Below are 23,308 nucleotides of genomic sequence, written 5' to 3'. Positions count from 1 at the left end.
CCGGCGCGACCGACACCGGTAGGGTCCCTCGCGGCCGCGCAACAGTCCTCGTGCGACGCGCGACCGCGCGAGCGAGCGAGCGGAGAGCTCGGCCAGCGGCGCTTTACCACCTCCTTCTCTTCCTCCTCCTGTTTCTCTTCTCTCTTCGGTCGTTTCTTCTTCGTTCCCCTACCAACCCCGACGAGAGACGGGTTGACTCCGTTGATTCGGCTATTCGTTCCTTCCTCTCCTTCCTCTCGCGTTCTCTTTACCTTTTGCTTCCTCTTCTTCTTCTTCGTCGACTTCTTCTTCTTCTTCCCGTCTCGGGATCCAGAGTTTAGCTGGAGGCAGGGAAGCAGGAGACGCGAGCCGATCGCACTCTCTTCTCGCAGGAACGAGAAGACCAGGGAGATAGAAGGAGAGAGAAGAGGGGACGATCCCCCGTAGACGTCGGGAAAAACGAGCGGACGTCGCTCGTCGCGGAAGGCTCGAGAGAAGGCTCTCTCTTCTTCTCGCCCGGTCCTTTCGGCGGAGGAATTCTAGCGCTGGCGTGGCTCGGCGCGACGGCCGCCTCCACCTTCCTTCCTTCCCTCCACCCGGAGTCCATTCAGAGCCCTCCCTGGATGGGACGGTCTGCACACACCATCGGTCCGCTCGGTGCCCGGTTCCGCGCGATATTTTGTGACTGGCCTGTCTGTGCGGTGCTCGTGCTTTAAGCCTGTGCTACTCGGCTCCCTAGACCCGTCGAGGAATAGGGAGGTCGACATGACCCGGTTGGGATTGCGGTAAGTTTGCTCTACCGATTTTATTTTCTTTCTCCCTCGCCGAGATTCCGTCGCGCCTTCGGTCTCCTCGTCTTCTCCTTCGTCTGCCTCTTCTTCTTCCTCTTCTGGGTCCTTCTCGCCTGTCGCCCGTTTTTCTTCTTGGCTCATCGCCCGACGCGTCTCTCATCCAGTACGGAGGGGGATAGTTTCACCCCCGGTGCGCGCGAGCTTCCGCGGAAAGACGAGAGGACGTCAAGGACGACCGCGAGCGGTGCGAACGAAACGAGCCGAGCTCGCGTGCGCGCAGGAGATCGTCCTGCCGGTGTCGAGCCTCGACGCAGCCGCAAATCGTGCCACCCGTGTGATTCCTCGCTTCTCGCTCGCATTTTTTTCTTCCGGGTAATGTACGTGCGCGTGTGCGTGAGTACGTGTATGCCGAGATTTTTCTCCTTTTTTATTTTAGCGATGAATATTTACTCCGTTCCTTGCCTCGATGACAGTGTTGATCCTCCGCGAGGTAGAAGCAGCACCTTGCGAAATCGTGTACACCGCACTTTGAACTCTCAACATTGACTCGCGCGAAAATTACAGTGATATGTAGGATGATTTTTCTCTCAAGTGATGCTGCAAAATTAATTTTTGATATTTTAATTTAACGACAATAGTTTGCCAAGATTCTATCGGGGAATTTTTTTTTTAAGGAAAGATTATCTATTTTTATTTTTTCACACTTTTTTCATTTTCGATTCATTCTTTTATTCTTTAGTCTACTTAATCCATGCAATTTTTCAAAATATAAATGTTGCGCGTTTCTGCTTTCAGATTCATCGCATCCGCAGTTTGCCTGGCCGGGATAGTTAGTGGGGTATGTATTAAACTCGTAATGCACTGATTTTTTGCGAATGGTCATGGAATTATAAAAAAATCGCAGCTCGATACTTGAGTTTTTCGTGTCATATTAATCCATATTTAAAAAAAATATATTTTTTTAAAATTCTATTCAAAGTCGAATATTTTTTTTGCAAAATCTGAACCGTCGAAAATCGCATGTATCCGAAATGCGCACATTACACCGTTTTAATTAATATTCCAAGACACATTTTATCGATGACACATTAATCCTATTCGATCGATATCTTGATCGATCGCGACCGTGACAGGTAATTAAGTCGGGAATCGCGGATGTAATTTGGGGGACGATGTTTTCACGTCAATTTGCGTATATTCGCGATCTTGCGGTACATCCCGTTGACACGACCGGTTCGACTGGCTCGCGATTTGTTTCGTCGATCCATTCATCGGCCAGATGTGCACGCGTGTGCACCTCATATGATGCTTGATGCATGCATTCTTGTAGCGGCACCCACGTTGTGTCATGTGCTATGCAGCACCTTCGCCTTAAACGAAAAAAGCCAGCTCTAAATCGCGAAATTGAAATTTTGCTGCAGTCATGTGCGATTTTGATGCATCATCCCTTTTAGAGAGGGACTTTATGTATGGTTGTCGATTCTTCTTTTCTCTCTTTCGATAGAGTGCGAGATTCGGCGAAAGGTTGAATTTTAATTCTCCCGTTATCGAAGGGATGATTGTCGTGTGTTTTGCGAAATTATTCAAATTATTCTCGCAGTAATTTCGAAACAATCCGCGCACACAAGCTCTCGAGATTGAAAAACGGAATGTTACGCATCGCGTTTCGTTCGTACGCGAAATGTCATAAAGGGGAGAAGCGACGCGGGGAGTGGGAAGGGGGAGAGGGGTTTCATGTAAGTGGCGGAGTCTGTATTTTAAGCACGTTACACTACTACTCGACGATAAGAGAGTCATTTTATGGAAAATTACCAGGCATGTGACAAATATAGCGGTGATCGCGGAGGATGTAATAAAACAGTGACCAGGATTTCGCTAACTCGGACTGTGTATTTGATCGCTCGTTGCATCGCGACGCCTATATAAGGGGAATAATAAAATACGAAAGGCAAAACAACCGATATTAACTGGATGTGTTTATCTGTTACTTGATTATGCAACTTGATATTCGATTATTTTCTGTTCTCAAAAGCAATAATACGATACATGTAGACATTAGATCCACTTTCAAAATAAATTTAGAGTCGATTAATTTTCGTTATTCGTATATTCCACAAAATATCATTCGATAAAAAAATATCAATAGAATCGTTAATTAAAATCACGATGTCGCTCTTGCTAGATTAAATAGAGACTTTGAATAGGCGCGTTATTTGTTCAGAAAACAGTATTTTTTTTTACAGAAACGTTCATTTTGCAAGACTGGAAATCTTTGATTTTTGTTCAAAGTCAAATAAAGATGAATTATTTCAAATTATTTCGATAATTGTGATTTTTATTCATTGCATTAAGTGTGTTTTACAAAATCGCTTAAGTATCTTTCGACAGTGCTTCTTCTGTCATCAGCATTCGCGCCGCCTTTTCGCAGCTTTTCTTCGGCTTAATTCCTCGAAATGCTCAACCGCAGCCAAATAGCACAGTAGGAAGCACCCAGGACCCTCTGCCTACAAAGTAACGTCAATTGCATGCCATCTACGTGACGCTTATTGCAATAGATTGCAGACTAATAGACAGACTTCCAATACACACATACACAACTGCAATGTCTACAAAATAAGTAAATTATGCCGCAAGTAAACAAAGTGTTGCTTGTTTCAACGGTTTTCTATAAAATGCATGAGAAACTATTCAGACAATTTAAACATCCTCATCTTTGGAACATTTCTTAGAAATCTTTTAGACATTTTACGCAGATTTTTTGCAAGATTAGATAATTTATTCATGAGTTATACTCTTCCTGCATGCATTTTACTATTGCATTCTGGATCAATCATTTCTCCCTTTACAGTTCCTTCCCAGATTTTTCCGGTAAGAAGTCGCACAGATGACGGGAGCGAGAAAGGTGTTAGGTCTGAAATAGGGCAGTCGTCTCTTGCAGACCCGTCCGCCTACGGCGCCGTAACTGCGTTCGCTATAATTTTATTACCACATACGCGCCCTTTCCCCTCCGGCTCCCCCCTCTTTGTACACACGCGCGCGTGAGCCGCGACCTGGCTTAGTCACTACTGGAAATAGTCGGCAATTGAGCTTGAGAGCTCGGAACTAGTGATTTTTCTCCGCTGATTGTTAGTATACTCAGTATCGGAGTCCTTGCGGGGGCGCACCGGAATAAGACAGCGTCGTCTCGTCCACCTGTTCGCGGTCATTCTTTTCTTCTGCAATTTCACTTTTACTCTAAAAATTTCTCACAAATACGGGAGTTCCTTGAAACTTCGGTGCAATTTATAAAATTTAGAAAATTACATTGTTAATTGAGGTTTGGAATTTGAAGAATAACATGTATTTTTAGCATAATTTGTTTCAATTATTTTTCTTTTCATTTTTCTTTCATGTTATTCATATTATTTTGGCAAATCAAATTGTCGGAACAAAAAATAAATCTTTATTATCTTATTTTAATTATGATGAGGGATATCAAATATTAAAAATTAAAAAGTATATTTAATATCTCTATTTAATTTTTGTGATTCTCGCAGAAGATGGAAAAAGTCTCAAAGATTCCATGATAAAGATGAAATCTGATTACAAACCTTTTGATTATAAAATATTACACAAGAACCACAGTCAACGTTATAAAATTAAAATTAAAATAAAAATTCATAAAATTAAAATTCCATATCGAGAGGACTCAGTGTTAATTAATTGCAAATTTCTTGTGTATTCCTTAAACATCCGCGATAAATTCCTCGTAAATAATTCGGCAAGTTAACAGATTAAAATCGGCAAACGCACCGGTATCTCGATGCTGGCTATGCATTATCCTCACGAATACGCGTGCTGCGGGGTCAGAAAAAATGTCGAGTAATGAATTAGCGTATACCTCATCCCACGTAGAGTTAACGTCAGCGTCGGCGACATCGTGATGGTTAAGCGGGGGCCTCGGATCTGACGGCGAAAGATGAAAAAGAGATGCGGGCGAGAGGCGGTAAAGAAAAAGAAGACCGAAAGAGACGAGAGGAAGGGAAGACGGTGAAAAAGGTCGCCGATGAGGGGGACGGGACAAAGAAAAGGGAAGGGGGATACACGCAGAGTGGGTCCATCGTGTTGTCGGTCACAATGTACTCTCGTCTCTCCGACGTTGCGTAATCGCGAATTCACGAAGGCGGCCGAGATAGGCGATAAAGGGACAATTCTTGAACCGTCACGAAAAGATATCACATATCTAAAATAAGAGAACTGGGTTAAAGTGGTTTCGTTAAATGAAATTGCTGACGAGCGTCGTGAATTGCGTCCTCTCGACGCACGAGCGAATTTCAATCGCCCGGTCTCGTATAATCGTTCGCCTGACTGCCTGTCTTGCGTCGTCAACCGTCGATGTAATGGCTGTAAATCGACCGATCAGTATCAGGGAGCCTTGATTTAGCTCGAGGGACGTTAACCCGGCCCGGTCACGGTGCTGTATCACGCGTTGCGAGATCAAGCCGCTGATTTTCAACCTGGTCTCTTCTCTCGCGATGCCAAGGAGTCTTTCGGTTAACGTGAAAATATGCTACTAAGCTTTTTAAATAATGGTTCATAAGAATTTCCTTCGATAATGAGGATAATATTCCTTTGATATATAAAGTTTTTTTAAACAACCCGATGAAATTGAAGCTGATTTTTCATTGATAGAAATTTTATATATTCGTCTGCTCCATTTTTTCGCGTTATTTAATTTTTAATATAAAGTCTCTTGATAAACTTTATTTTCAGATAGCAATTTTAGATAAAAATTTATTATTTTTTAATGTTACATGTCTCTCTATGATTATTATTATCTTCAGAATAATATAATTCTTTTAAAGTTTCTTTATTTGCAACGAAGTTTTTTCAAACTGAATCTAAATAAAAAAAATATTAATTATCCTACAGAATTCACTTTATATTCAGTATAAAATTGTATAAAAGTAATCATACATTTTCGGTCACGTCGTATATAATTTCTTACAGACACCTGGTAATTATAAAACGCATCCATCCGTCATTCGCTCTAGGACTTTTTATACGAGCCCTTTTTATACACCCATATATGGGAAACACATACAAGAAAAGCAGCTTGTTCGTGTGCAATTCAACATGTAAAATTGAAACTTTTAATCCTTCTACTTCTCGCATTATCCGCGATATCAACTCGTGTTGGCAGTTATCATCTGCATAAATCGCATCTCATGAATCGCGTCGGGCAGGATAATTTCACGGTTTACAGATTCGCACAGCGTGGCTGTATCTCTATAGAACGGTCGATCTATTGTCCGATGTTGGGTTTATCATTGAGACAAAACCTCTCTGTGTCGCTTTCCTACCGGTTTGAGGTTTACGGTCGACACGAGCAACTTCCGCGCGTGGCTTTGATTTCTGTTTCCCCCTTTCGCACAATCTGTGTGAACATGATGACGTATGAGCGCGCAATAAGCCGAAATTGAATACATTGATGAAGAGAGAGAAGGGAGGAGAGAGAGAAAGCAATTTGACAATTTTATGCCGCTTTGACGTAAACTATTTTGCGCGATTTCAATGGCGTACATTTGTATCATCGGATTTTGTGATGGATCAATTTGAGAGAGAGGGAATTAGATATGAAATTAATGTTCGATGTATAAATAAATCTTTAATACGAGATAATTTATGTGAGAGGTATAATCCCAGCTTCGCAATATTTTAGGGGATTTTGAATAAACTTTCTCTTGCAAAAAATGGAAATTGATTTATCGATTATTAATCCTCGAATATTTATTAAATTATAGCCTTTCTCTTTTCCCAAATTCAAATTAACTTTTAATTCTCCCCAAACCTGAAACTTAAAGATAATAAACAGCTGTTATCTTAAAGAGAAAAATTAATATTTAAAAAATCGTGAAAAGAGAGAGAATATTTTATAGTAGCTGTCACATTTTTATCCGATATTAATCCAGAATAAATCTGAAGGAATTAACGAAAAATTAATAATCAAACAAGATAGCAATCTGTTATCTGTCCAATGTTATACAAGATGCTACTTCGATGCGATTAAAAAATTTGCATTCGCGATCTATGGTTCGGAGTGTCAGTGATTTTTTTGTATCTATGACACAAGCTGGCGCAGTTTTTCGAGTCGTACGGCGCGCATGAATGAATGAAATTTTAAAAGGACACTCTCGTCGCTTCTATCGTAATGCAGTACATGTGCATGCAATGCAGTCTCGCTTTGAGGGCGGCACGTCATCTCGGGATGATAACCGGCTATCTCCCCGCGCGCTTCCTGTCAGCGCGTGCCATCTTCGGGAATACAAAAAGAAAAGGACAAAAACATGAAAACGAGGACAATGACTTTCGGGGAAAACGATGACGCGCATCGCTGCGAAATGAATGTTTCTCGTAGGGAAAGGCGCGTTCCGCTAATTAATCTTGTTGTTTTGATCTCGACTTCGCGTCGAATGCGAATGATACGCGTACAATATGTAACCTTATTCAAGGCTTTTAACGAATGGATCTAATTTTCGTCATACAAGCTACCTTACTTGAATTGCTCCGTTTTTGCGATATTTAAATACCGTAAATTAAAAAGAACGCAGACAATTATTACAAAAAATAAATAAGTATCCTTATTAGTTTATCATTTCAGCGTTCAAGTTTCTCCGAATATATTAATTGAATTATAATGAAATAGAATAATATACATAATTACAAATAATAATTATATTGCTCTTTTAAATAATTTGGTGCAACCGAGTGTCTAAAATTAAGTAAATATTAAAGAGCGGCAACTTACGTAAAATTTGTGGAAATTCAATTAATTAAAATTTTGACTGGATTGACTTTATTATTCGTCTCCGTAACATCGTTGCAACTAACAAGCGTTAATCTCACATTTCCGACTGCAAAACGAGATTCTCTCAGGAATGTTCCGATCTGATAACATAATTAATCTCGGTAAAAACGGACGCGAGAGCGCAAGAAACGAAGGGAAGAAAGAGACACGATGAAGACATTAGAAGTGACCACTAACGCCGAGATGGTTTTATCTTCTCTCCTTTCCGTACGTAAGCGTACAATCGGTCGGTAAAGCGGCTCTTTTTGCGGCATCGTACCGTTTGCCACGAGGCCGAAGAAGAACGATGCTCTCGGTGGATAAAGCGTAAATCTTGGCCGCACGAAATGCGAGTTCGTTAAATTTACAGCCACGCCGTACGTTCTCTTGTGTGTGTCATGGAACGCATACCTATAAATCTCATAAGAATACCAATTTAATGGGCGCACCACGCGAGGGTTGCCGGGGGTCAACTTAATGTTATACGAGTAAACCGTCACTCGCACGTGCTCGCGTGAACGATCTTGCTGTTAGATTTTCCGCAAATCAAGAAGATATATCCTGCCGTTATTAATTCTATAAACTCTATGTAAATGCAAATGTATATTAAATGCAAATAAACTCGCTATGCATATCTTAAAAATATATGTTAGGTGCGCAATCGTTTAAATTCAATCTACGGTGAACGAAAACTGTTTTGAGTCTAGGAAAAAATGAGATTATATCATAATCTCATTTTTTCCTAGACTCAAAACATTTTTATACTATAATACATATATTGAATGCAATGCATGAAATTTTAGACTTGATTTTTCTTCAATAGTTTTGGCTATGATATAAAAATGTTACTTTTTTATTTCTTTTTTTATCTTTCATACATAATATAATGCAAAAAAAATATTGTGAAGCATAGGTTCGTTAAAATTCATATCTGCTCTAATTGATATAAATTCTTCGAAATTCACTTTTTTGATATTCGTATATTTTGCGTTATTGCCTCGAAAATATCTCGAAAAACGAGAACTTTTTTAAAACGAGAATTGCTGGTTGTAACTGACCATGGCTAGGTATGATGTTTTACAAGCGCGATATGAATGTTTTAAATGATATACTTTTCAAATTCCCGAACACGTGGCTTTCTGTCACACATCGTTAATCGCGGTATTATTGTCCGAACATATTTTGCTCAGCGAAGTTGACAAACGAGAATTTGCAGCTTTTTTTTGTCGTACACACCGGTGTACCCTTAATCCGTCGCTGATATCGCGTTTTATTGATCGCAACCGGTACTACGTGTACTTATGTGATTCCATTTACGGAACTTCTCATCTACGAATATTTGTTTTAGCAATTTAACACATCAAGGCCGCAACCGGTCGTGCCGCTGGAACGAGGTGATATCGAAGCGCCTACAAACAGTAACGACGATGAATACGACAGTTCGTTGGGATGGAGAGACAATGTAAACAGATTTTTTACGGACAACGAAGGTACTTGGACAACATGCCGCTTCATTTTCGCTGCTATGATTTATGTGAGAAATAGAAGGATGTATAATATACAATTGTATCTAGTCCTTCTTCCCTTGATTTGATCACTAGGGAACAAAGTAATTGAGTTTTCGATTCTATAATAAAAATAATGATGTTGTGTTATACATGATAATTTTATGATGAAATTAATATATCAATTTTTTGCAATTAAAATGATTAAAGGAAGAAAGAGAGAGAGAAAAGTGAAAACTCTCGTATAAAAAAATATTCATGTAGATACATTTTTCATGTAAATAGTTATATTTTTGCATAAAAATTGATATTGCGAAATAAAAAGAAATCAATATATACCTCCTCTAAGTATTAGTATATTTTATTTCATGCAAAGAATATCATTTTAAAGAATATATTATGATATCATATAATATCATTTTTCTCCGAGCTGAATATCGGTTTTCATCGCGTGTAACGAATCATTGTTTCATTCTCTAAAATTTGGCAATATAATGAATGATGAAAATATCGGAAGCTACCATTAAAATTACGTTTATTGATTGACATGTCTAGGATACGAGGACCCGAGAAAGCGGAACGTCAGTTCTGCTGACCATTACACTCCCGAAGAGAGAACTCAACTATGGAATTACTATAGAAATAGGAGTAATCCTTACGGTCAAAGTTATCCGAGCCGATATCCTTACGATCGATCATCGCAGGGCGGCTACGACAGATATCCTGTTAGTGGCGGCGCGTCAGGATCAGGAATTGACGAAAATCGACCAGGCAGTTATCCTACCGATCATGGCGAAGGATACTATGATACATACAGCGGTAATTCATCTTGACGGCAGATTATATGAGAGACAAATTAAAGCGTATTTTGCTTCAAATTTCAAAGTTGATATAAAAAATACATGTTATAAAATATCTTTAAATATAGAAAAAGCTTATATGCAAAGGAAAAATATATAATTTATATTTGAGAATATTTTTTATAGCTAAGCGGAATTAGATTTTTTTTAGAAAAATCTTTAAATCTTAAATTTTTTTCTCTTCTATAGCTTTCTTCAAAATTTGCATTTTTTATGCATTCTTAAAGATATATTTGGAGATATATATTTGTTTGTAGCTCATTTTTCCCCTGATTGAATTAACTATAATTATTCATAATTTTCGTTTAGGTGCCGGTGAAAGTGAACGAGGAGGAGGAGGGGGAGGAGGTTCTTACAATTATGGCCAAGGAAGTTCTGGTGATACTTACAGTGGCAGTTATGGGGGGAATTATGATCCGAGAGGCGCGGATTCTTATGGTCGTGGAAGCAGCGGTCGCGGGGGTGGAGATACTTATGGCAGCCGAGGAGGCGGTGGTTACGCAGACAACGACAATTATCAAAGCAATTATCATGTGGTGCCAATGCCTGGAGCACCTAGTAATTGCACCGGATCAGGATGCTGTGTGCCCAAGTGTTTCGCTGAAAAAGGTTCACGGGTTAGTTTTCGAGAATTGACAATAAAATTTTAAAAATAAAGCGATAATTAAATATTTGAATGTGATTTTTACAAAGATTGAAAGATATAGTTGTATTTTATTTTGTTTTTATTTTTTTATAATGAAGATATATGAAATATATACATGTATATATTTCATAATTATTATATTCTCATTCCTCTTATAAAGTTTTTTGTAAACAGTTAAAAATTTAGCAAAATAAGATAGATACCATTAAAAACATTTTATCATTTGCTAATCATATTTATGGAATTTTAATATTTTTTAAAATAATATAATTTTTGAAATTCTCATCTATAATTCAATTTATCATATTTTTATTCAGGGACCTCCTGGATTAATCGGGCCGCAAGGTCCTAAGGGACAACGAGGTTTCCCAGGAGCGGAGGGTCTTCTCGGTCCCAAAGGTGAAAAAGGAGATCCCGGCCCGCAAGGTCCGCATGGTGTGAAAGGTGACAGAGTACGTGTGTATGATTCTCATATGATGATGACATTAAACTCAAACTTTCTCCAAGGAATAATTTTATGTTATTAAAGGGAAAAATGGGTATGCCTGGTTTTCCCGGTATAAATGGTGTGCCTGGAGTACAAGGATCACCGGGATCTCCTGGTTTGCCCGGTCGTGATGGTTGCAACGGAACGGATGTAAGTATTATATAGTAATGAAAGAGAATTTTAAAATAATTATATTCTATAATTAGTTTTTAATTTAGTATCTCTTATTAGATATCTACTTTTTAAATGTGAAAATATATAAATTATAAAAACTAAAGAATATCATAAACAACTCAATAATATTATTTAATAATAATAATTCATTTAATTATTATTTAATGATAATAATAATAATAATAACAATAATAATGATTCATATTATTATTATATTATTATTATTATTCATAATTCTAACATGTTTTATTAAAAGCGATTATATTGTTAATACGTTTTTTTAAATAATAATATTACAATTAATATTTATTAATATGAGAAAATATTTCAAATTTATAATACGTTTTAGGGTGCTCCCGGACGTGACGGTCTTCCCGGAGAACCGGGACCTCGTGGTTTTCGAGGAATGTCTGGTCCTAAAGGAGAAAAGGGACAGCCAGCGTATGCCGGTGCTTTTCCCGTGGGACAAAAAGGTGAACCTGGTATGGACGGTGTAAGAGGACCTCCCGGTCCACCTGGTTTACAGGGAGAGCGAGGCCCGTCTGGCCTGAAGGGTGAACGAGGCCCTTACGTAAATATCGTTTAAATTTGTCAATTAAATAGTTTCCTTAAAAATATTCCTATATATATTTTACTATTATATATAAATCCAGGGTACTCCCGGCCTACCAGGTCCGAAAGGAGCGAAAGGTAACATGGGTCTCGGATTCGAAGGACTGAAGGGAGATAAAGGTCAAAAAGGAGACCCAGGACCTCCCGGTACAACTGCGCCTATTATGCCTTTCTCAGAAGTAACGGAAGTAACTGGCCCGCCTGGAGAACAAGGACAAAAAGGAGATAAGGTATATGAAGAAATATTATCCGTTTTGTGTTACGCTCGAATCTAACTCGATTCTAACATTTAGGGTGAAATCGGACCGGAAGCGCAAAAAGGAGAGCCAGGATTTATAGGTGATCATGGTATACCCGGAGGATCAGGTCAAAAAGGAGAAAAGGGTCTTCCAGGAGCTCCAGGTATTCGTGTGAGTATATTAAAATTTTTTAAAGATTTAATAAGTATAAAAAAAGTATAAAAAAAATAAAAAAAAATGATATATAGCGAATATTATTAATTTATGATATATAAAAAATTAATATAAAAAATTTATGAATTATATAAAAAAGGATATAAAAAAAAAGGATTTTTTTTAAATTTTAGGGTAGAGATGGTTTTTCTGGACCTCCTGGACCACCTGGACGAAAAGGTGATCGAGGTATTGATGGATTGGAAGGACTTGCTGGACGCTCTGGCAAGAAAGGAGAACCCGGTCGAGATGGACCGATGGGTGTTCCAGGATTACGAGGACCTCCTGGCCCACCAGGAGTAAGTCTTATTTTTTTAAATTAATATAATTAATATAATTAATATACATATTATATTAATACATATAAGACAGAGATTATTATCATTATTATTATAATTATTTTCATAATTATGAAGTATTATGTTCACGAAATTTTAATTTATGATTTTATTAAATATTATATTGTAGGGTGGTAAAGGAAGACCGGGACCACCAGGACCAAAGGGACCACGTGGTTTTCCAGGACCTACTGGACCGCGAGGAACAGATGGTTTTCCTGGAGATCCAGGACCAAGAGGTCCCATAGGTTTACAAGGAGGTCCCGGATTACCTGGCATTCCAGGTCCAGAAGGTTTTCCGGGAGAAAAAGGTGGAAAGGGTGAGCCTGGTTTGACCGGATTTCCCGGAGGTCCAGGGCCACGTGGATTTGATGGACCACCAGGACCAGCAGGACCGCGAGGAGCGCCAGGAGAAAAAGGATTATCGATAATGGTAAATATAATTATATATTTCGTTATTACGATTATTATGTTATTTAAAAAGTAATTAAAAAAAGTAATTAAATTATAAAAGTAATTATATATATATATATATATATATATATATATATATATATATATAAATTATATATATCTGGAATAGGGTCCGAAAGGAATGGATGGAACGCCTGGTTTTGATGGAGAGAAGGGTCAGAAAGGAGAACGGGGTTACGCGGGTGTCCGGGGCCGACCGGGAGATTCCTTAGATGGTATTCCAGGGGCTCCCGGTGCGCCCGGTGAGCCTGGAGAACCAGGAGCATCAGGAAGAGACGGTATACCAGGTCTTCCTGGAGAGTTAGGAGAGAAAGGAGATATTGGCGGTCGCTGCATAGATTGTTTACCAGGATTGCGAGGTGTTAAGGGAGATCGCGGTGTAGATGGTATTCCGGGTCTTAATGGGCCTCGAGGACCGCCCGGAGAACGCGGTTTCCCTGGAGAATCTGGGTTAGATGGACTACCAGGCGCAATTGGACCTCCGGGACCACCAGTACGTTAATAAAATTCTGATTTAATTAATAAATTTTTTATATATAATTATCCTATGCTAAATGTATTTTAAATATACGTTCAAAGATATTTTACTTCTTTAACTTTAACTTATATAGTAACATGATAAAACTGATATAGATTTTATCGTACAAAGTAGTATTTTAATATAACAAAATGTGATATACATCTTGATTTTGTCATTTATTTGTAAATACTATTTAATAAATTGTATTTAAATATATTTAGGACAAATATATTTAAATAGAATTTATCTCAAAATAAGATTTTTCATAAAAAAAGATATTGTTATTACAAAAAGATATTGATATACTGATTCGTTTTAAATTATATTATTATTATAGAATTCCTATTTGCTTTCTAATAGCAGAAAATTTCTCTTTGAGTTCTAAAGATTTTTCTAAAAAATTTTTGCTTTCATCATAATTTGTTGAATCAATATTAATAAATCTATAAAACAAAATATTTATATTTTATTACTTCAGATAATTTTTCTAAATTTATATACTTATATATATACATATATATATATATATATATATATTACATATATTACATATATTTTTATTTGTAACATTTAATTATTATTAGTAACATTTAATTATTATTAGTCTTGACATACACATGTATAATATATACATGTATATTATATAAGATACATATATATTGTAATTATCAAATAAAAAAATGTACTAATTTTTTAATAAGGGAAAAGATGGTATACCCGGTGCTCCAGGACCTCAAGGAGAATCTGGAACTCCAGCGACAGTGACATGGAATATGCTTAAGCTAGAAAAAGGTGATAAAGGAGCGCGTGGCGAGCCTGGTCGACAAGGCCCGCCAGGACCAGAAGGACCTCAGGGAGAAAAGGGAAGACCCGGATTTGAAGGATTCCCAGGACTTAAAGGCACTCCAGTAAGATTAATTTCTTAATTATTATTAATTAAAAAAGTTATTAATATTCTTCTGACAAAATATCTATACGTCAAGTTAAAAAATTATTACTTTTTAGGGAGATCGTGGATTCCCTGGACAAGATGGCGTTCCAGGAAGACCAGGTACACCTGGACGAAAAGGAGAAAAAGGATTAAGCGTAAAGGGTGAACCAGGAGAATCAGGTAGACCAGGACTTGTAGGACAAAAAGGAGAACCTGGCTTATATGGTATTAAGGGTGAAGCTGGTAAGATTTCGTCCTTTTTTTAAATTTTTATGAGTTTTTTAAGCCTTTATATATTTTTAAAAATATGTCAAACATGTATACATGCATATATACATACATATATACATGCATGTATATATGTATGTATATATGCATGTATACATGTTTGACATATTTTTAAAAATGTTTAGCGCGCGCGCGCGCGCGCGCGCGCGCGCGTGTGTGTGTGTATATATATATATATATATATATATATATATATATATATATATGTTTTTTTCATAAGATATGAAAGATATATTTATAAATTTTTCTGTAACTAGGTCAATGTCCGCCACTTCGCTTTATGAAAGGTTTCAAAGGTGATCGAGGTTTAACTGGAGACAAGGGAGAACCTGGACCACCTGGTATAGATGGGTTGCCTGGTGATAAAGGCTTGCAAGGTTTCTCGGTATGTATACTTGTTAAAAGAATTTATGATAAAATTGTTTTTGTCAAAATTATAAGACAAAATTTATATATATATATATATATATATATATATATATATATATATATAAAATCATATATGTGTAATATTAAAAATATTAAAAATATTTTTAATATTACACATATATGATTATTTTTTTTTTATGAACGCATTTCAGTAAGTTATCGGAATAATAATTTAAACTTTCAATATTAAAAAAATAACACATCATTGAAATTAACAAATAACAATTAATATTATATACTTATCCATAAAGAAATATAATTTCACTAATAATGTTATTATTTAAAAATTAGGGCCCACCTGGTGTATCCGGTCAAATCGGTGCTCCTGGACCTGTAGGTCCGAGAGGTTTGCCTGGCCCACGTGGTGATAAAGGTAATATGGGACCTATGGGTTTCCCAGGAGAACCTGGTCGGGAAGGACCTAGAGGTTTCCCAGGTGCCCCAGCTCCGAAAGGTGAAAAAGGAGAGCCCGGAATATCTGTCAAGGGCAGTCCTGGTTTAGCAGGTCCTCCGGGTGAAAGGGGAGAGAAGGGACTTCCAGGTCCACCTGGAAAAGAAGGTCCAGTAGGTTATCCAGGATTACCAGGTTTTGTTGGCGAGAAAGGAGACATCGGTGCACCGGGAATAAATGGTTTACCGGGAGCACCCGGTGAAAAAGGAGATACTGGTCCAGTTGGTCCACCTGGTCCTACAGGTGTAGCTGGTCTTCCAGGAATCGACGGAAGCAAAGGTACGATAATAAAAAATTTTAATAAATTAAAAATTATGATGTCTCATGATTTATTATAAATTATTTATTAAGTAAAAATATATTTATTTACTATTGAGTTTAAAAACATTTAAAAAAAAAGGAAAGGTTTTTTTAAATATTTGTAATCTCAATAGCAAATAAAAATATTTTTATTTAATATATTGTAAATTAATAAATCTTATAAAATGTCATAATTTAATTTATTAGAATGTTAAGGATTAACTGTTAAATGTTTTTAAGGATAATTTATAATGATTATTTATCATAATTTATTAAAAATTAATTATAATCATTTTATAGGCGAGCCAGGATTACCGGGCGAGTCCGGTAGAGCGGGTCTGCCAGGATTCCCAGGCGTGAAAGGTGATCGCGGTGAACTAGGTATTGATGGACCAAAAGGATATCCAGGCAGACGAGGTTTGCCTGGAACTCCAGGTAGACCTGGTGTGGATGGTGAACCGGGTATAAAAGGAGAACATGGAGATAAAGGTTCGCCAGGATTCCCTGGATTACCAGGTATGGAAGGAAAACCTGGTCGCCCTGGCATATCCGGCCCGAAAGGAGATCAAGGATTATCCGGTTCGCCTGGTTTACCGGGACTTATTGGTTACGAAGGAGAGAAAGGTGACATTGGCTTACCAGGACCACCAGTACGTCTCTCTCATCTATTCTTCATAATTATATACACATATTCATAAACATATTACTGTATGCATCCGACATTTAATTGTGTAATCAGGGAAGGAAGGGAGAACCAGGACAAGTTTCGGAAAAAGGACAAAAAGGTGAGCCAGGAATGCCTGGAATACGAGGTCCTCAAGGTCCTCCAGGACGGGACGGTATCGATGGAGCAAAGGGAGAAGCTGGCAGACCAGGTATTGGTCGTGATGGATTGCCTGGATTGAAAGGAGAAATAGGCACGCCTGGTCGGGACGGATTGCCAGGATTTCAAGGTCAAAAGGGTGACACTGGTGTACGAGGATTCCCTGGACTAAAAGGCGATTTGGTAAGTTTAAATAATATGAATTAAAAGTATTAAAGCGAAATGTTATAATTATTTAACTTCTTTTCATTATTATTAATAGGGCTCACCAGGTATACCTGGAGAACCAGGACCGCCCGGAATAGATGGACTTCCTGGAGAAGTTGGTGATATTGGACCACAGGGAGCACATGGTTTCCCAGGGCTTGATGGCGAGATAGGTTCTCCCGGACGACCTGGACTTGATGGCGTTAAAGGAGATCGCGGTTTACCAGGTAAGAGATAACTATTAGATCTGTATAAATGTCATTTGAGACAAGTAAAAAAACATAATATTTGATAAAATTAATATATTTATGATATATTTTATAATATATATTATAATATATTTTATTTAATTGTTAAAATTAAAGATCCTTTCGTAATTTAAATATGCTAATTAAATATTCTAAAATATGTAAATCAATATTTTAATTATTTTATTTAATATTATATTTTAATTTATTTATTATTATATTTTATTAATTTATTAATTTATTTATTATATTTTATTTATTATTTTATTTAAGTATTCTATAGTGCATTTTATTTTATATGCGTTTAATAATGTTTTATTAATATATAAGAGAGGGAGCAGAACATATAAAGCAATGAGTCATGCCAAATAAAACTGAATTTTAGGACTTGTCGGATTGCCTGGTATTTCTGGAGCACTAGGAGAAAAAGGAGATCGTGGCCCTCCGGGACCAACAATTCAAATTAAGGGTGAAAAGGGAGAGCCAGGTACCCCTGGATTTTCTGGATCAAAAGGAGAGAAGGGAGATCAAGGACTAATAGGTATTGCTGGTTATGATGGCGAAAAGGGTGACAGAGGTTTACCTGGAGCAGAGGGATCTCCTGGACCTCATGGTGCTCCTGGACCTAAGGGTATATTTCCTTAAAAATTTATATTTTTATAAAATAAAAAATTTTATAAAATTTCTCTAATTAATAATTAAAAAAGTTTATAAGATATTAATGTGTTCATATATATATATATATATATATATATATATATATATATATATATATATATATATATATATATATATAGTGAAGATCTGAAGAAAAAGATTGTTATAATTTTTTATCTATAATATATGTTATAATAGTTTTATTAATATTTTGTACGAATTTTTTTATACGAAGCATTTTTTATATATGTTATGTAGGTGAACAAGGACTTCCCGGTATTTCTGGAATCCCTGGAGTTACGATAAAGGGTGAAAAAGGTCTGCCAGGTCTTTTGGGTAAACACGGTAGGGATGGATTGCCAGGACGACTTGGAGAAAAGGGTGAGCCAGGATTGCCTGGTTTGCCTGGACCGAAGGGAGATATTGGTCCTTACGGACCAGTTGGACCACAAGGTGAAAAAGGTAATCAAGGTCCACCAGGTTTGACTGGGTCACCAGGACGCGACGGAGCTCCAGGTCTTGAAGGTGTACCAGGATTATCTGGTGAAAGAGGTCCAAAAGGTGATCAAGGATTGCCTGGATTATTTGGCGCCCCAGGAGAAAGAGGAGAACCTGGTCGTCCAGGTATTCAATATTATTCTTATTTTTAATGAATTATAAATATGTATATTCTCGAATCTATAATTCTCGAAGAAATATTTTTATTAGTGAATAAATAATATATCTATACATAAAAATATTATAATTTATAATCTCTTCTTTTTATCATTTAATTAATATTTTAAGTATCATATTATAGCACAAATATATTTTTAAAAAATAATAGAGGCGATAATTTATTTATTTATTTCATTTTTAGGACCAAGTGGATTGGATGGACTTCCAGGGGAGAAGGGTGAAAGAGGTTGGGACGGTGTTAATGGTCTACCTGGACCGCTTGGCGAGAAGGGTGATAGAGGATATTCTGGTGCAGTCGGATTGATGGGTGCCATTGGTTACGTAGGACAAAAAGGTGAAAAGGGTGAAGACTGTATCGAGCCGCCGATGGGACCTAAAGGAGATCGCGGATATCCTGGTATATTTTGTTATAATTTCTCTAATAAAATATATATTTCATAAGTTTACAAAAAATTTTGATATCTTAAAACATAAATTATACATAATTATATGTTAAATATATAGTTTAGAATATAAATATTTAAATATTTTTGGATTAATATAAAGAAAATACAAAAAAATAAACTACAAAAAAATTTCCACATTAGCCTTTTATCTAGAAAATAGATTTGAAATATGAGATTAAAATTATATTATTTATGTACGACATAATTAAAATTTTAACCATAAATGTCTTCACAGGACCATCTGGACCGCCTGGTCCTCCGGGAGAGAAAGGACTTTCGGGCCCGCCCGGTTTCCCCGGCTTGGAGGGTATCAAAGGCGAGCAAGGTTTCATCGGCTCAGCAGGACCTCCTGGACTGCCAGGATTACCTGGACCAGTCGGCGCGCCCGGTCTACCAGGTCTTCAAGGTCCAGTCGGTCTGCCGGGACTTATTGGAGAGCCTGGTGCACCGTGCGAAACGACACCTGATTATCTCACCGGTATCCTTCTAGTCAAACACAGTCAAAGCCAAACTGTGCCCGTTTGTGAGCCAGGACATATCAAGCTCTGGGAAGGATACAGTTTACTCTACACCGATGGTGACGAAAGGGCACATTCTCAAGATTTAGGTAAGTTTTTCGCATCATCTTGTCAATTTTTGCTCAAAATAATATTTTATTTTTATTTAAATTGATATTTAATAATATTTAATAATTATGATATTTAATAATGATTAATTCTGGGATATTTAATAATATTTCTAGCTCAATTTAAAAATAAACATAATATAATTGAGATTGTGCATCAAATCATAAAAAGATATTAACAGATTTTTAATTTTTATAATATTATTATAATATTTCTGGATTATATTTATAAACGCGTCAAAATCTCTGACTTGCATTTTACGTGCAATTTGCTAGAGATTTATTTTTTTTTAGATTTGTGCTAATAATCTCAATTATCGTTTAAAGTGTCATTGCTAGTATTTGAAAATATTATATACTTAAATTCATTATTCAGCGAATTTATACGCATTGCGCCACATATTTTTATGCGATTATAGACTGTTTAGCATCTAATAAGCTAATACATATTTGCATTTTGTTATGCTTGTTTTTTTCTTATACATTTGCATCATATACTGCAACCTATAATAATGCGATTTGTTTCAAATTGTTGTGTAAAGAAATTATAATCGTGGCAGATCGATGCGCAATTAAAATTTTTTTATGCAAACTAATCCAACTTGTCATATAAATTATTGCAAAACAGGTTATGCCGGTTCGTGTGTCAGAAAATTCTCAACGATGCCCTTCCTGTTCTGCGACGTCAATAACGTCTGCCATTATGCTAGTCGCAATGATCGTTCTTATTGGCTATCGACCAATAGTCCAATTCCCATGATGCCCGTCGAGGAAACAGCGATAAGAGATTATATCTCCAGGTACGTTCAATATGCGCGTTGTATCTCGTTGAGATTTTTGTTTCGAATACACAAAAAAGTGTATTCCTTTAGAGTAGATATTTACACAAGATACAGAATATAAAGCCGGAAAAACTTTAAGAAAAGTTTGTTTTTCAATTTTTTTCTCTTATTTTTATATATTAATATATTAATTCATATGTTATATATTAATATTAACATTATATATTAATTAATATTAATTAAATATTAATAGTAATATATTAATTAATTCTTTCAAATTCAAATATCTCTCTATAATTAAATATCTGGCTAAATTTTTTATTATAAAATAGAATTAGATTTTTTATGAAAGTTGAAAAAAACTTGATTAATATGCATTTTTATAAGCATCGTGTGAGCTTGCTGACACTTGGATAATAATTTACGCAAGTTTACTTATTACAATTTTACAATTTTCGCGTAGATGCGTGGTGTGCGAAGTTCCGGCTAATGTGATAGCGGTACACAGTCAATCGATAAGCATTCCAGAATGTCCGACTGGATGGACCACTCTTTGGATCGGTTATAGTTTCGTAATGGTAAGTAACCTTTGCCTTGAATTTTACTTACAACGCAAAAGGAAACTTTATGTATCTTGCGTTTTATATTAATTTATGATGAAAATGAATGATGTAATTTTTAATTCTTTCCATGATATAAAAAATTATTAATAGATATTCTAAATTATAATAAATATTTAATCAATTTAAAACTGTGAAACTATATAAAAGATGTAAAACTTTGAATGAAATTAAATCATATACAAGGAAAAATTAGTGGAAAATATCGATTGAATTTATTACACTGCTATAAAAATGAAGAAATGGGATAAAATTAAATCATTTATTATTCATCATGTGCAAAACTTTTAATATATGTGCGTGTGTTAACTTTATTTTTAATATAAAAATTAACAAGATTAAAGCAATTAATTAAAATCATATATAAATCAAATAAGTTTAATGTGTAAGATTATATAGAGAGAAGAGGGAGCGTATATGTTTAAGATATTAATATTGATATTATTAAACAGGTGATGCTGTTTGGTGAAAAACAACATCTTGAGCGTTTCACAATTATACGATTATTTTTCTACTGTCGCCTAAATTTAGAATTCGCTTCGCTATTCAATTCACTGCGCGGGGAGATCAATCATGTCCGAAATAAGACAAACTTTCATCATTCACGGAGCAAAGATTGTTTCTGCTGAAAGAGATCTATTTTATCCAAGACATTCTTTATATCAAAATTTCTCAGCACTTCAACGACATTCGAATAAACTAAAGAAGCATAATTTTCTGATTCTATTTAAACACAGAAAATGTAGATTTGGCACCAATGACTTTGAACCATGCGAATATTAAAATTTTAACAAATGTTGAAATGTTTAAATGCTTTGTAAGCTTACTTCGAGGGGTTTATTCATCGAGTAAATATCTTCGTGATCGTTTTAGCACACCGGCGCCGGTGCCCAGGGCGGTGGCCAGTCCCTGTCGAGTCCTGGTTCCTGTCTGGAGGACTTCCGCGCCACACCGTTCATCGAGTGTAACGGCGCTAAAGGACACTGCCATTACTATTCTAATCAGTACAGCTTCTGGATGGTTACTATAGACGACAGCCAGCAGTTCAGGAGCCCCGAGAAGCAAACTCTAAAGGCGGGCAATCTTAGGTCCCGAATAAGTCGCTGCCAAGTTTGTATAAAGAATACGTAAAACACACCACGTGCGCCACCGTTTACACGCAAAGAAATACATACACACATGTACACACATATACACACGATACACTCTTCTCTGCCCCTTTTTCTTACACGAGAATAGAAGCGAAAATATCACTACGAATATAAACGAACGGCGATTGAGACCGAACCTAATTTCGTCAAAAGTTCAGATCTCGATGCTGGAGATTCTATGCGAAAACGATCTCTATGTTTATTCGAGACGGTAAAATAACGCGTTCGAATCGCGCAAAATACATCTCGTCGCGAGGTGCAGTGCGGAAAATTAGACTCGTTGCAATTGCGCCGGTTTTGATCCCCGATAACGAGGAAGAAAAGAGCGGTAACGTCACGCGACGGAACAACGGAATGGAAGTTCAGAGGACTCGCTTGATTCGCGTCGGAAAATAAACAGAACTGACGCATTCCTCTCCCTTTCTCTCTCTCTCTTTCGTGATTCTCTCTGCCGGATGTGTTCCGCAACCATGTCTTGTCTTCATTATTTCCTATTCCCTTGTCCCCCTCCCCGTGTCTACACTTTACATCCTGGATAACTTCTTTCCCCTCGAGAACCATCCTCCTCTCCGCTCGTTACCCGCTCTTTTATCTTTTCCCACGAGCGCTTCCTCTTTTTCGCCATATGTGTTTTTTTTCTTTTTTTTATATGTATAACTTTACAAGCAAGTGCCTCTAGCGTACTACTCTAGCATGTAAAATAATATATATTTATATCTTTCGTATGAATCTCGTATTTTTTTTTTTTTGAAGTCTAAGTTCATCGTAACGACACTGCCCATATCCAATATGGCACATTTTACATATTGTATATTAATATAAACGATCTTAGCCTGATAATCGTGTGACGCCAAATATTTAAATAAATAGGTATTTTGCTACGTAGCTAATAAAATTCTATTTTCAAACTTGACTGACTCATTTTTGCTTGTTTGTATATCCGACCTTAAATAGTATATAAGAAATAGTATATAAGAAATTGTTTGCATACATTTGAAACAATGAATA

General features: G+C 36.5%; 1 protein-coding gene across 1 annotated transcript; it reads left to right on the top strand.

Moving 5' to 3' along the window:
- The first annotated feature begins 76 nt into the window (after positions 1 to 76).
- Positions 77 to 23,213, top strand: Col4a1 (Collagen type IV alpha 1). Its single transcript, XM_083089042.1, has 27 exons — positions 77 to 764; positions 1,566 to 1,608; positions 8,945 to 9,086; positions 9,657 to 9,920; positions 10,271 to 10,578; positions 10,925 to 11,059; positions 11,137 to 11,244; positions 11,618 to 11,839; positions 11,922 to 12,110; positions 12,174 to 12,290; positions 12,467 to 12,631; positions 12,801 to 13,103; positions 13,254 to 13,637; positions 14,366 to 14,572; positions 14,670 to 14,838; positions 15,141 to 15,268; positions 15,604 to 16,042; positions 16,364 to 16,713; positions 16,803 to 17,069; positions 17,149 to 17,320; positions 17,727 to 17,972; positions 18,257 to 18,622; positions 18,858 to 19,073; positions 19,358 to 19,729; positions 20,376 to 20,547; positions 20,993 to 21,107; positions 22,023 to 23,213. The coding sequence occupies exons 1-27, from the start codon at positions 745 to 747 to the stop codon at positions 22,278 to 22,280; spliced, it is 5,877 nt and encodes a 1,958-aa protein (XP_082945168.1). The 5' UTR covers positions 77 to 744; the 3' UTR covers positions 22,281 to 23,213.
- The last annotated feature ends 95 nt before the right edge of the window (positions 23,214 to 23,308 follow it).

Source organism: Camponotus vicinus, unplaced genomic scaffold (assembly GCF_025532165.1).
Source record: "Camponotus vicinus isolate PSW18456_S1 unplaced genomic scaffold, iyCamVici1.0 SCAF_14, whole genome shotgun sequence".
NCBI lineage: Eukaryota > Metazoa > Arthropoda > Insecta > Hymenoptera > Formicidae > Camponotus > Camponotus vicinus.
The sequence above is the reverse complement of the archived record's forward strand: the minus strand, read 5'-3'. Positions and strand labels throughout refer to the sequence as shown.